General features: G+C 28.2%; 2 protein-coding genes across 2 annotated transcripts in view; one reads left to right on the top strand and one right to left on the bottom strand.

Moving 5' to 3' along the window:
- The window catches only part of LOC127278968 (RNA-splicing ligase RtcB homolog), a 77479-nt gene that overhangs the window by 17232 nt on the left and 46984 nt on the right, over positions 1 to 13263 (top strand). The gene's annotated exons all lie outside the window — the stretch shown is intronic.
- LOC127278967 (putative thiamine transporter SLC35F3) overlaps positions 9698 to 13263 on the bottom strand; it is a 29008-nt gene continuing 25442 nt past the window's right edge. Inside the window, exon 11 of the mRNA XM_051300964.1 lies at positions 9698 to 12582. Within this exon, the coding sequence (XP_051156921.1) occupies positions 12284 to 12582 (299 nt within the window). The 3' untranslated portion in view covers positions 9698 to 12283. The remainder of the gene's footprint in view (positions 12583 to 13263) is intronic.

Below are 13263 nucleotides of genomic sequence, written 5' to 3'. Positions count from 1 at the left end.
TGTTAGAACGCCATTCGCAAAAAAGTACCAAAAATTGTCGGCTTTAAATTTCGAAAAAACTGTTTGAATGTTTAAAAAAATAATTTTTTCGTGTCACATAGGGTAACGGCACCAGTGAAGGAACTGACACCAGTGAAAGAACAAATTTCATGTTTTGCATTCTAATTAGTGTAATAAGCAATTTGGTATTATAAATTATATATTTTTATGTTCCTTATTTAATTTACGTCCTTAGTATCTATGATACCTAGAGAGTTAACACGTAAATTTTATAAAAAAAATTTTTAAAAATGTTGTGTTGCAAATTTATCTTCAACAATAAGAACTCTTCTCTGACACGTTATTTCTTTTTTCACATTTAACTAATTTAAACTGCCTTAAATCGTCGGTCTTCTTTAAACTAAATTTATCTTGTGTATTAGAAATACTTCTTTTCATTTAAAAGCTAATAAAATATTAATTTGCCATAAGAAAAGCAAATTCCGTCATTGGGGGGTTTTTTTTTATTTACTAGTGAAAGAACAGAAATGTTTTTTCACTGGTTCCAATGCAATCCAATGAAGGAACACCTTCAACGAATAGTCTGAAGTCAAACAAAAAAATGACAAAATCAAATAGGTTAACACTGTTAGGTTACAATAATATTGTCAAAATAAATTGCAAGTAGATGATTGATTGTAGGTTATAAATGCATTTTCAATTAAAAATAAGATTCTGCAAACTTAGTTAAAAAATATTCATAATTATCATTAATTTACCTTTATTTTAGTATATTACAAACATTTTATTACTTTATCTTTGTTTTAATATATTTTTTAAATATATTTTAAATATATATTTCACATTGTTCTTTCACTGGATGCAGAAAATTCTTTCATTAGACAATTTGTTCTTTCACTGGTGAAATAGGTATGTTTTACTTATTAATTAAAATTTTAATTAACATCTTATATTTATGAAAATTAAATATGACCTTCGCATTCTACACTTAATTAGCTATCGAAAAAAAATTGGTAAAAAAATTTTCAATAACTGCATTCAAAAATAATAAATGATAAAAGTATGCATTTCCTTAAATGTTCTTTCACTGGTGCCGTTACCCTACGTCTTCCTTAATCTCAAAAAATATAAAAAGTAAGTTATAGTTAGTTAATTATGTCTACAGACTTTACAAATTGAATTCAAGTAAGAACGCCATTTATGCATTTTTGACGCTTCTGTCACTGCCACGCACGACGCCAGTTGGAACGCCATGACGCTCAAGTGGTTTATGTTTTACAATTACAGAAACATCCAAAGTTGTTCAAAATAAAATTGTAGAAAAACCTACAGATGATTTTTAGGGTTCCGTACCCGAAGGGGGAACCCTATTAATGAGACTAGTGAAGCAAGGCATGTACCCCCCCCCCCCCCTAGCGGCCACACGAATTTATCTAGAGGGCTGAAATTTGGTATACATATGTATTTTGGCGTGTAGATTACAGGAAAAATATAGCGAATCTCATAGGAATTGATTATCATAGCGTTGTCAAGGAAAAACCATGAATTTTTACGAAAAATCCCTGAAAATGACTATGTACCCCCCCTCTGGTTGCCACATCTTTTTACATAGAGAGCTCAAATTTAGTACACTTATGTATTTTTACGTGAAAATTACAGGAAAAATATAGCGAACATGATTCGGATTAATTTACATAGCGTTGTCAAGGAAAAATCAAAAATTTTGAAAAAAAGCGTTTAATCCACCTAGCGCACACAATATTTGACCAAGACAGTTCATATTTGGTATACTTACGTATTTTTGCGTGTAGATTAAAAAAAATATAGTGAGCATAATTGGAGTTGATAATCATAGCGTTTTTAAGGAAAAACTGATAATTTTCGTTATATGTGACTATGTGTCTATCTATGTGTTTTTATGCTCACATTACAGGAAAAATTAAGCAAAATTGGAATTTTTCCACATGCCTTCACACTTTAACCCCTTAAATTTTAGGTTTAAGGGTACGGAACCCTCGGTTTTAATGCGAGTGTAACTCGCACTTGTCCGATTTTTTTTAAATACTCCAAGAGCTATCGACTTATTGTCAAGCTCTGATAATACGGAAAATGAGATTGATGGTAGAATTAAATTGCCAAAAAAGAAAAATTCATCAGTCAAATTGAAAATATTAAAGAAGAGTGGTAAAACGTCAAATCACAAAGTCCAAAATCTAAAGTTAAAAATTATTCAGAACCTTTGACTGGTAAGTTTTATCTCCTAATTTTTGAAAAACGTTTATGAAAGTAGTCATGGCCAATTTTAGAAAATTTGAATTTTTAGTAGAAATTATTTTTTATTTGAGAAATTAACCTATATTTTTAACGAATTATACCTAAAATTCCAATGCAAAATAAATTTTTTTTTTAATAGAAAAATCCGAAAATGCAAAATTATCTTCACTTTTGCCTCTTAATAAGAAAGTTTTTAGTGAAAAAATATCTTCAACGCCTTTAGTGGAAAAATGTACTACTTCAAAATCTGTGAGCAGTGAGATTTCTACTATCACGTTTTAATAAGTTAATTTATAAATTATTATTATTAATTATTACTATTTTTGTAACAGAAATTATTTTAAGAAAACTGGACGCTATTGCCGTGGATATAAAAAAAATAAAAAAATTCCAACAGCAACAGGCACAAAATTTTTTCTCTAAGCAAATTGAGCAAGTGATAATTTTCGAAGAAGAAAATAACCTTATATTGCCGTTTAAAGAGAAGGAAGATTTTGAAAAATTTGATGATGCATTATGTATTGACAGTAAATTACGAGAAAATTTTGTGAGTATATTTGAAAAAACATATTTTAAAATCTGACTATTCAATAAGAAATTTCAACATCTTTTTTGCCCATAATAGAAAGAAATGGGCCAATATATTATTATTAAATATATTTTCGTTTTTATGAATGTTTTTTTACAGAAAAATTCGTTACCAAAAGAGTTTGATACAAAAATGTATTTGCGAGGTAGCATCAAAAATATCATCAAGAAATATTTTAATAAAGAAGTTTTAATGCAATATACTGTTTCTAAAAGGAATAAAGGAAGAGGTTTATTTTGCGAAACAACTATGTATAAGTGTATGTTAGGTAAGTTTTTTATTTCTATAAAACAATAAATTCATTGTTGTAATGTGTATTTTTTCTGTTTTAGGAGTTTTACAGCACACTCATATTGACATTGCATCTGGAGGAACCAAAAAAATTTCAGAACAATATTTTGCTTCAGAATTAGGGACTGTTTTCACAAACTCAAAAGATTGGGAAGGAGGAAGGGTGAGCAGGCAAAAAAGAGATGATTCAAAAAAAAGGGTGGAGCTTGAAGAAGATGATTTAAATGAAAACTTGCATCAAGAGAGTTCTGATAGAGACGATCATCAGGACAATAATCAGGAGAGTAACAGTGAAAGCAATAATGACCACGACTCAAAAGATTTTTAAAAAATTTGTCAAGAATGTCTATACTAAATTTTTTCACATAATTTGCCAACTTTTTAAAAACAATCTTCAAGAAGGTCTTTAAGAAAAATTTGTTTTTTAATTGCACTGTTATTATTTTCACTTTTAATATTGCCTGTATCTCGAAACCTTTTAAGAACAATTTACACAATGTCAAAAAAAGTTTTTTTTATTATATTTCAAAAATTATTAAAAATTGTTATTATATATATAATATGTTATAAAGAAACAAAAAATTTATATATATATATATATATATTTATGTATTCGAGTAAGGAAATATAGAACAATACGAACTGTAAAATTAAATTTTTCAATTATACCATTAATGCTAAAATTTATTAACAAATAGTTTAAACTAATTAAATTTATAAGAGTAGAATAAAAGAATATAAGAAATTCTGGATAAAAAGGTCCTCCCTAGGCCATAAAATGGACCCTTAAACTGGTCCTAACTAGGCACCCAAGTTAGGACCAGGCTAAAATTGCATCACCAACCATTGTTGGACCAAGCTAGACTGCCAACGTTGGACCTAGCTAATAATAGGGCAAAATAGAAAGGACCAAGTTTTATTTTCTACACGGGGTATGGTTTAAAACAATCCTTATATAATGTGAGAAAAATTTCGGTGCGTAAAATGAATCACTTTACACGCCGTTTTAAAAAGAGCTTCTTTACACTCACTTTTCGGTGTGTAAAATTTAACTTTAGAGGTTTGTGTTGCAAAAAGTAATTTTGCCCTGCATTTTACCCATTTTTTATCCGTTTTTATCTTTTTTTAAAAAAAAGAGGTATAACTTTTTTATTTTAATCGCTATTAAAAATTGTCAAAGGAAAAAAGTGTTTATTTTTAATCTTTTTTTCGAAAAAAATTGAAAAATTTTCTTTTTGAAAAATGAGAATTTTTGAAATTTTTTAAAACTCAAAATTTAAATAATTTTGTTGTTTTTTGACGAAATCATCTGGCCAACGAACTCAGGTGAAATTTCGGTATACTTAAAATGTATACCAAATTTAAAGTCGATTCATTAAAATTTGTTTGTGGAGATTTACTGGAATTGAAGAAGGCTCAAAATCGCCCAAATGTAATACCTTCTCATTATGATGAGAATGTAAAAATTCAAATGCTTCGTTTTCTTTTTACCGAAATAAAAGGTTTGATCTTTTATCACAATATCATACAGCGGTTTTGCGTTGGTCGAGAAATAATTTAGTTAAAGTTGATATATAAAATTATTGTTTTGAATTGAATTTTATGTATAAAATACATAACTAAAATAATTTTTTACTTGTTGGACAACTTGATACTGTTGCCGATATGTCTGGACAAATTTAAACGAATTCAATGTTTTTTATCAAGCTCACGTGTTCAAACGAATTGACCAACGCATTTATTGAATTCGTGCAGACGAATTGTAAAGAATTGAATTAAATTGATGTTTTATTACATTGTAATATTAAAGTAATATTACGTGCATATTACCATTCCATGGTTTTTAGTCTTTTAGATAAATCATTGTCGTACATTTTTGTGATATCTCAAGAACCCGATATTTTAAGTTTCTTATTAATATATCATTTTACTCGAAATATCATAAGCTTTTTAAAGAATTTTGTTTTGTTTTGTATGTTTCTATGAAAATTTTCTTAGACATTTTAAGGTCACACTTAAAAATATAGGCAGAATGAGCTTGTTTCTATACGTCAAAAATTGGAAGATAATTTTGTAAATACTTACGCTTGTTGCTGATTAAGTTGTTCTTGGTATGTTTCAAATTGGTTTTGTATATTGCTTATAAACTGATTACATATTTTCAGAAATTCACTGTTGAGTCCATGTCGATTAGAATTTAGCACTATATTATTTGGAAAATATTTTTCTTGTGAGTAAATATGGGTACCTATCAAATAAATAGTATTTATATTTCATAAATTTTCAAAATATTTTAAATAGTATTTATATGTCATAAATTTGCAAAATAATTAAAATACATATGGACAGGTAAAAACTAATCACACAGCACCTACACTTCCAGAAATATTGGCAAAGTTAACTCAATATTCTTATATTGCAGCAACATTGTAGACATAAGCAAAAAATTGAGTCAATGATGGCAATATTGTAGCAATTTTTGGTGCTGTGTGGATAATTCGAAAAGAGGCCTCATAGAAAATCTTTATCATTATTATTATCTTTATCAGTATTAATTAATACTTTTTATAGCAATTATAAAAAATTTTAATTCACATGTACAGTATACATTTAGTTAAATAATATATATAAAACGCAATCATTCATTCGAAACATTAAGCCAAAACTTAATATAATTTGAGAGACTTCCCTATTGAAAATCCTTGTATATGATCTTGTAAATTTTCTTGTGCAAGTTCAGTCGCTGAGCTCCTACCTGTTCTTTACGGTACAGTTATATGTAGTAGATTAGCAGAATACATTTCAGCTATTCAGATAATTGAGAAATCCTATGTAATCGCCTTATTGGCAGAAATCTTTGTTTAGCACCAGAAATTGTACCTGTTCTTAAGTTCCCAGTGGGCACAGGGACGTCTTAAAAACGTCTAAAAGACATCTCATCTTGTTAGAGGACATCCGGGGACAATGACAGTAAAGTCTCGAAGACATCATAAATACAACTAAAAGTCGTCTCAAAGGCATTCTATGTCAGGTCTAAAAGATGTCTAAAATACATTCAAAAGGACGTCGAAACTAATTAGAACGTAATACAGTAATACTGTATTAGATTTATTTTAAGTTTAAGTTTATATTTTTTTAAATTATACAGAATTAATGAAAAAACTTCACTGAAGCTGGGATCGAACTCGGATACCATGGGCTTGTAGCATTGCGACTTAAGCACCTCAGCCGTTAAATATATGAATTTATGTGGCAGATATGAACTACCAGAAAGTTTACGATCTCACTTCTCAATGAAATGAATTTTACTTAGAAAAATTCCAATAACTTTTATCTTAAGCAGTTTCTAAGTCCAAGTTGAACTAAGAAAATAACATTATCTATTTATGAAAATTTTTCTATTTTCATAATTTGAAACAAAAGACGTCTTTAATACATCTGAAAGAAATCTAATGGCTAAGGCATAGAACATTTTTAGGACGTCTCAAAGACGTCTTTTGTCACAAGTACAAAAGACGTCCGCAAAAAACATCCTTAGGACGTTTTTTGAACAAGTGTGCCCACTGGGGAATTTCACCACCAACTCAACTTTTGGAATAGAAACTTTTCCACTTCGACCACTTCGGAAGAAATTGATTAGGTTTAAAGAATATCATGAATGTTTTCTCTTCAGCGGAATTCATAATTTACAAATATTTTTGAAATTAAAAATTTAAGAAATATATTCGTCTAATATGGAATAGAAGTTGGTTTAGAGTAGGAATTAAATTTTTCTAAATTATATACATTTTGAGAGTATTGAAAAAGATGAAATTTCCCGAATTAAATAGAATTAATAAATTCACAGTTTTATTGAATATCAGGTATTTTTTATACTTTTTAACTGAAGCCTTTTTACCGAGCAGTCTTTCTTTAAATAAAATTTTATAATTTCTTGTATTTTATCTTATTTATCCTTTGTCGTGTAAGGCCAGTTAAAAACTTTCTATATAAAAACGAAAAACAACAGTAAAAAATTATTATAAAAAATTCTTATATTTATTTATTGGTAAAATCTTTGAACTTAATTTTTAAAATGAATGTTACTTACTCCTTCCGTATCTAAAATGTTTTATTTTATTGTTAGGAAAAGCTTTGACTATGGTAAGCATAAAAAATAAACATATCGGAAACTTCATTACAGTTTCCTTTTTTACAAAAACTGTCAAAAATAGGAAATATACTTTTTTAAAATTGCTTTTAAATAAATGTTTAATCTCGTTAAAAAGAACGTTTTCAACTGAATGATCAACAGTCTATATTTAATAACGATAACAAGTCCTGACATTCAAAGTCGCTTTCTAAGTAATATTAATTTTTCGAATAATTAAGAATTTAAAAATTAAATAACAACATGCATTTAATATTTCATAATTATAAAATATTATATAGTTTTAATTTTTAATTTCTACCTTTAGTTTTATTTGAGAAATTTATGTAGTAAAATACTTTTACAAAAATAAACGTAAATCATATCTACTGTAGCACATGTTATCAATACTCCCTAATAAAGTGCGGTCAATGTCATCAAGAACAGATATGTAAACAAGCAGGAGCGTAGGAACTACATTGAAGCCTCTAATTAGGTGTATACAATTTTCCGTTTATAAAATTTATGTTTCGATTTGTCCATTATAGTTTTGTACTTAAAAACCTATTAAATCCATAGTAGGGAAATATTAGAGCAACTTGCTTTTATTAAATGATATTTTATTTTAATTATAAGTACTCTTCTTCTGGAAACATGGCTCTATAAGATAAATTTTGACCCTGAATTCGAATCCACAGTAAAATTTTCGTTAAACGTCAGGTTTTTAAAAAATATGCGCAATTTTAGTTTTTTAATACTTTCGACAATTCCGCCTGCAAATTGAAATAAATTAAGCATTTAGGAAAGAAAAGTTTTAACTTAGCGGTTAAGTTACTCACTAGTTATGCCCAAGTTACTTTTTGGCGGTTTTTTATTATTCCACCAATAGAAAGGTTTTTTGGGTTGGTAATTACGATTCTAAACTTAGAAGTTCAAAGTTCAAAATGTCAGATGAAAATTTTAAGAATGTGAACTAATTTTGTAAAATTTAGTATTTACTACTTAACGGTTTTTCGAATTCTGAAAGATAAATTTCAAAAAGATAAGAAATAACATTTACATAATTTTTAAATATTCTACTTGCCGAGAAAAATTTTACAAAAATTGTTTATAAAATGTGTCCGTTGCGTCCTGAAAAAATTAAGATATACGTCCCACATTTTACAATAATCAGATGTTTCTTTTTTATAAAGTTTATAAATAACAAGTTTTATGTATTCATGATAATAATTCTTTTTTCTCCGTTATTTTAGTATATTAGTTGATTTTTTCGATTATTTAAAGATTGATAACAGTCCACCCCTGAAGTATTTTCTAATATATTAATTTAATTAAATATGTTTATATCTGTCCATATACTCAAAGTCAAAAATAAAGTCTATTTAATTTAATTACTTGTTTTACTTTCACAATGTTATTTATAAAATTCGTTGCAGTCATTGAAGCAATAAAAGTTTCTTTAACCTATTGAATTTCTTATGTCGACCCCAGCCTGGTTTGTCTTTGAGTAGATGCTATCTTGTCTTCGTTTTGATTAGTTTGCGAGTTCGTTGTACTAGATTGAACTGCGGTAAATAAGGAGATGTTCATGGAGGAATTTTGCAATAAGAAATTTTTAAATCTTCCATAAATAAAGTAAATTTTTTACTCATTAACTGAAGACTATTATTTGAAATTAGCCTTTTTAAACAACCATGACGATAAATTAAAATTTTTTTTTACTGATTTGCTAGTTCTTTTCAAGATTTTTTATACTTACAGTCTCATTGAACATATAAACGACTTTGTAAAGAAATAGTTTAATTCTTAATAAATAAGAATATATTTTTTGTCGAGATTAAGTGCATTTTGACAGTTAAAAAAATGTAAATTTTATAAGTTTTACTTTGACATTAGTGTAACGTCTAGTTTTACTTGTATGGAATAATAAAAGTAAATAAATTTATTCTTAATGTTATTTTTTAAAACTTTATTTAGATTTTGAAGTTTATGTCGCTGATCGCACATATAAATAACGAAAACAGCAACAGATAACGAAAGTCATATGTTGTTTAATTAAAGCGTACGTTTTCTTAAAGTTTTATTAAAATAACTCAATTTTTACGGTCTTCTTGAAGTAAGGAAATTTTTAATGATCTAATAACAACTACACTAAGAGTATTTTAGTGTAACATCCATACTTTGACACACTCCGGGGATATGAAATATATGACAGACTATATACCGCAATTTCGCACAAGCGCTAAATTAAAATTGATAAACAAGTGCGCCATAAAGGTATATAATCTATCAAACTTTATGGAACCAAACGTTTTAATACAGGATTTGTTTAAATGTATCTCATATAATTATATTACTCAATAAAAAAACAAATAGTCTTAATAATACCATGAAAAAGAATTTGTAAATAAATATTTAGCTTCTATACTATTATAATATATATTTAAAGAAATAATTGAGCAACAATATTTTAAACCTTAGATATTTAAACTTAAAAATTTTTTCGCCACTTTCCAAATTATTTTCATTTAAAAGTATTTTTTTATTCAGTCAGTATGGAAATTAGTCACCGAACTCTTCCTGATGGAGATCGAAGATGAGATTTTATATACCCTGTTCGATAATCAATTATGTCGCGAGCTGCACCACCTGGAATGCCATGTCTATGTCTCCTGCTCCACCTGAAAGAAGTAGGCATTAATTGAATGTGAAATCTGATTTGTCTTCTATTCTATATAATTAGCATGCATCTTTGATAATGCAAATGTAATTTATATTTCTTGGACTTTCTACATACAATTAATAATTAAACACAAAAGTTCTATTACAACAAGTGCTAAAGTTAGTTAATAATAAAATATTAGGTTACACAATTTTAAAACTATTAATTTCTCAGTTCTAGACTTTTCTATAATAATGGATGTCTTCTAAAGGGACACAGAACTGGGTTCTACCTTGATGCTTTAAAAAGTAACGGAAGTAATCAGACTAATGGGACAGGCAGATTGTGCTAATCACATAAATAGTGTACAGTGGGGTAAATACAACCAATTTTGTGTATTTTGAAATGCAGCTCCTTATCTAGAGTTAATGAAGAGCCCAACACCAAGTCCCTCTTTGGGGAATAAATAGTAATTGTGCCCCACTCTACTCTAATTAATAATTGTAACATTATAAATAAACTTACAGTTAAACTGAATAAACTGTTGTGAGTGTAAACATTTATTTAACCTTATTCCTAAGAACGATTAATGCGGAAAATGAAATGATTTCAAACGTAACCATACGATCAAAAATGTAAGGGAAAAGTTCCGGTTGTGGGCACCCTTTTCTTTATGGCTCATAACTTTTAACCAAATGCATATTATGAGACTTGTGTGTATCAGTGGCAATCTAAAGGCCTTAGGTAACTGTATAAAAAAATTGGTTCCTTCAATTGGAAAGATTTTATTAAAATTTTAGTGAAGTGATCACTTTTAGTCAAAAAAAGTTGTACCCAGTTGTGGGCACACTAAGAGAATCCGCAAAAAAATGAAGGAAAACCACCATAATTGAAATGAAAATGATAATTGCTTAATAACACGAGATATTCCAATTACATTCTTGGAATATTCCATTAGAATATTGGGAATATTCTAAAATAATATTCCATTTACATTCTAGGAGCATAAAAATATCCACTTTTTGAATTGTTGCAAGAATATTTGGATGTTTCATAAGATTACTACAGGAATATTTTTTTGGAATATTTTGGGAATATTCAAATAAAAAATTATGAAAATATTATAATAAGAATAATACATCAATATTCTTGAAGAAAAATAAAAATTACATCATATTTTTCGAACTTACAAGAATATTTCTACAATATTCCAAAGGGACATTCCAAAGGTCAGATATTTTTATATTCTTAGAATATCAATGGAATATTCCAAAGGATTATTTCAAATAAAGCAATGGAATATTATGAAAATATTCCATTCGAATATTCCATTTAATAATTTACACCTATTTAACACACTTGGAAAAAAGTAGAAAATCACTTTTTCCTTCATTTTTTAACGATATTTTTATTATGCTCACTATTTCTAAAAAATGCGCGTATCGCTTCGGTATTAATACAAAAACTGTGTACTGTCAACATACAAGTTTGACCATATTCAGATCAGCAATATCTATTTGCTGTCAAAAATTACGTAGGAATGGCCCACAACCGGCACTTTTCCCTTATATATTGAGTAACTGTCCAATAAAACGAAACAATATGTGACATCTGCAAGAACAAATCGTTTATGTCAAAGTCATCATTACCTTGGTAGTAGTGAGGAAAAGCGGCCATATTAATATGACCGAATAGGACATATATCAGTCTGGGTCTAACAATAAGGTCATTATAAAATCACCACTAGTTAAGTCTTGAAAAATCTTAATTTTTCTCCTCATCATAAATTAGGTATGTACTTTTAGCATTCTCGTGTAAACTACTTCTCAGACAATTTAGGTGATTTATATTTTAGTAAGGAACAAGAAGGAAGACTATCAGGATATAAAATCAATGGAGAAATGGTATCAAAGAAGCTGGGATGTGAACACGATGACCAATTTTTATAGGAATCTGAAACATGACATTCTTGTAGAAAAATCAAAACGTATTAAAAATATATTTTGAAAGTAATTGTGTAAGATACATAAAAAGAATACTAATTTTTTTAGTCCTGTCCTGTTACATTATGAATTTATACCCTGGAAATACCACTGTACGAAAATTTACTGAAAATTTATAAATCATTAAGTGCAAACTTCGGAATATTGTGTTACCAGATTCAGTAAAGGTTGTATAAATATTAAAATGTCCGCCATTATTGAACACAGGAAGTAGAAATGGCGGGAAAGGGGGGATAGGTGATATTTAGATAGAATAAGTTAAAAATTTGTGGTTAGATATTTTTACTTGAAAATTATAGTTGTTGAAAATTTGTTGCAGTTAATTCTTATCGCGTTTAATTACTGATAGTTCGGTGGTGGGTTTGTGTTTTATTGCCTTTCAAACTGTTACCTGAGAAGAGACCATCAAAGGAGACAGGCAGTTTTCCTACCTGAACGGAGGGACGATGCTTCCCTGCGGAAAAGGGTACGACAAATTCGGTTTTTCCAGCTAGGGACAACATGAAAAGGGGCCAGACGTGAAGAAGTGGGGTTCCCAGCTCGGGACGCTTCAAAGAATACGTCATTAACGGCATATTACTTATTTGGCAGTGCTGGAGTGGAATTCTCGTTGTGAGACGCTCATTTTGATACACTACAAAATTAATAATTAATACGTTTGTAAGGTCAATTGTGCTTTGTGTTCTAGTTTTTTGATTAAAACTCGTTCTATTGGTTACAAATTGTCTGTTTTATTGTAATTTACTTGTTTTCCTGTCCGACATAGGGACCAGTCCCGGCTAATAATAACAGCCATGATTAAATGTTTGGTGCAAAAGTTCACTGAATATTTGAATTAAAGCTTTGCTAAATGTTCATTTAATGAAATTTTAATTTAAATGGCCAGTCAACATTCATTCAACCTTTAAATTAAAGTTACATTAAATGAACATTTAACAAAGCTTTAATTTAAATGTTTAGTCAAGTTCGCACCTAATATTTAATCAGAGCGGAAATTTTAATATTTATATAACATTTACAACACCTTGCAACTCATTATTACAAAGTTTGCACTTAAAGATTTATAAATATTTTTACATTTTTCGGTGCTATGTGGGAAGTGAGTGTTATGATAGTTCCTTCACAGATTACTCGGATGTTTATCCCAGAAAAAAATAATTCGTTAAAATAAATCCTTACAAGAAAACTAATTGATTGGGTCTATTATAAATTTGAATATCTGGGAGTTTTTAAAAGTATCTCGCGAATTCGTCAATATTACCTCTGGAAGTCCGTAAACATTAAAATTAAAAAATCTCTAACCTTCTGCGATTTA

The sequence above is a fragment of the Leptopilina boulardi genome, unplaced genomic scaffold (genome assembly GCF_019393585.1).
Source record: "Leptopilina boulardi isolate dan_hultmark-lab unplaced genomic scaffold, ZJU_Lbou_2.1 LbouV2_213, whole genome shotgun sequence".
Lineage (NCBI taxonomy): Eukaryota > Metazoa > Arthropoda > Insecta > Hymenoptera > Figitidae > Leptopilina > Leptopilina boulardi.
This window is presented reverse-complemented; position numbering and strand designations above follow the sequence as displayed.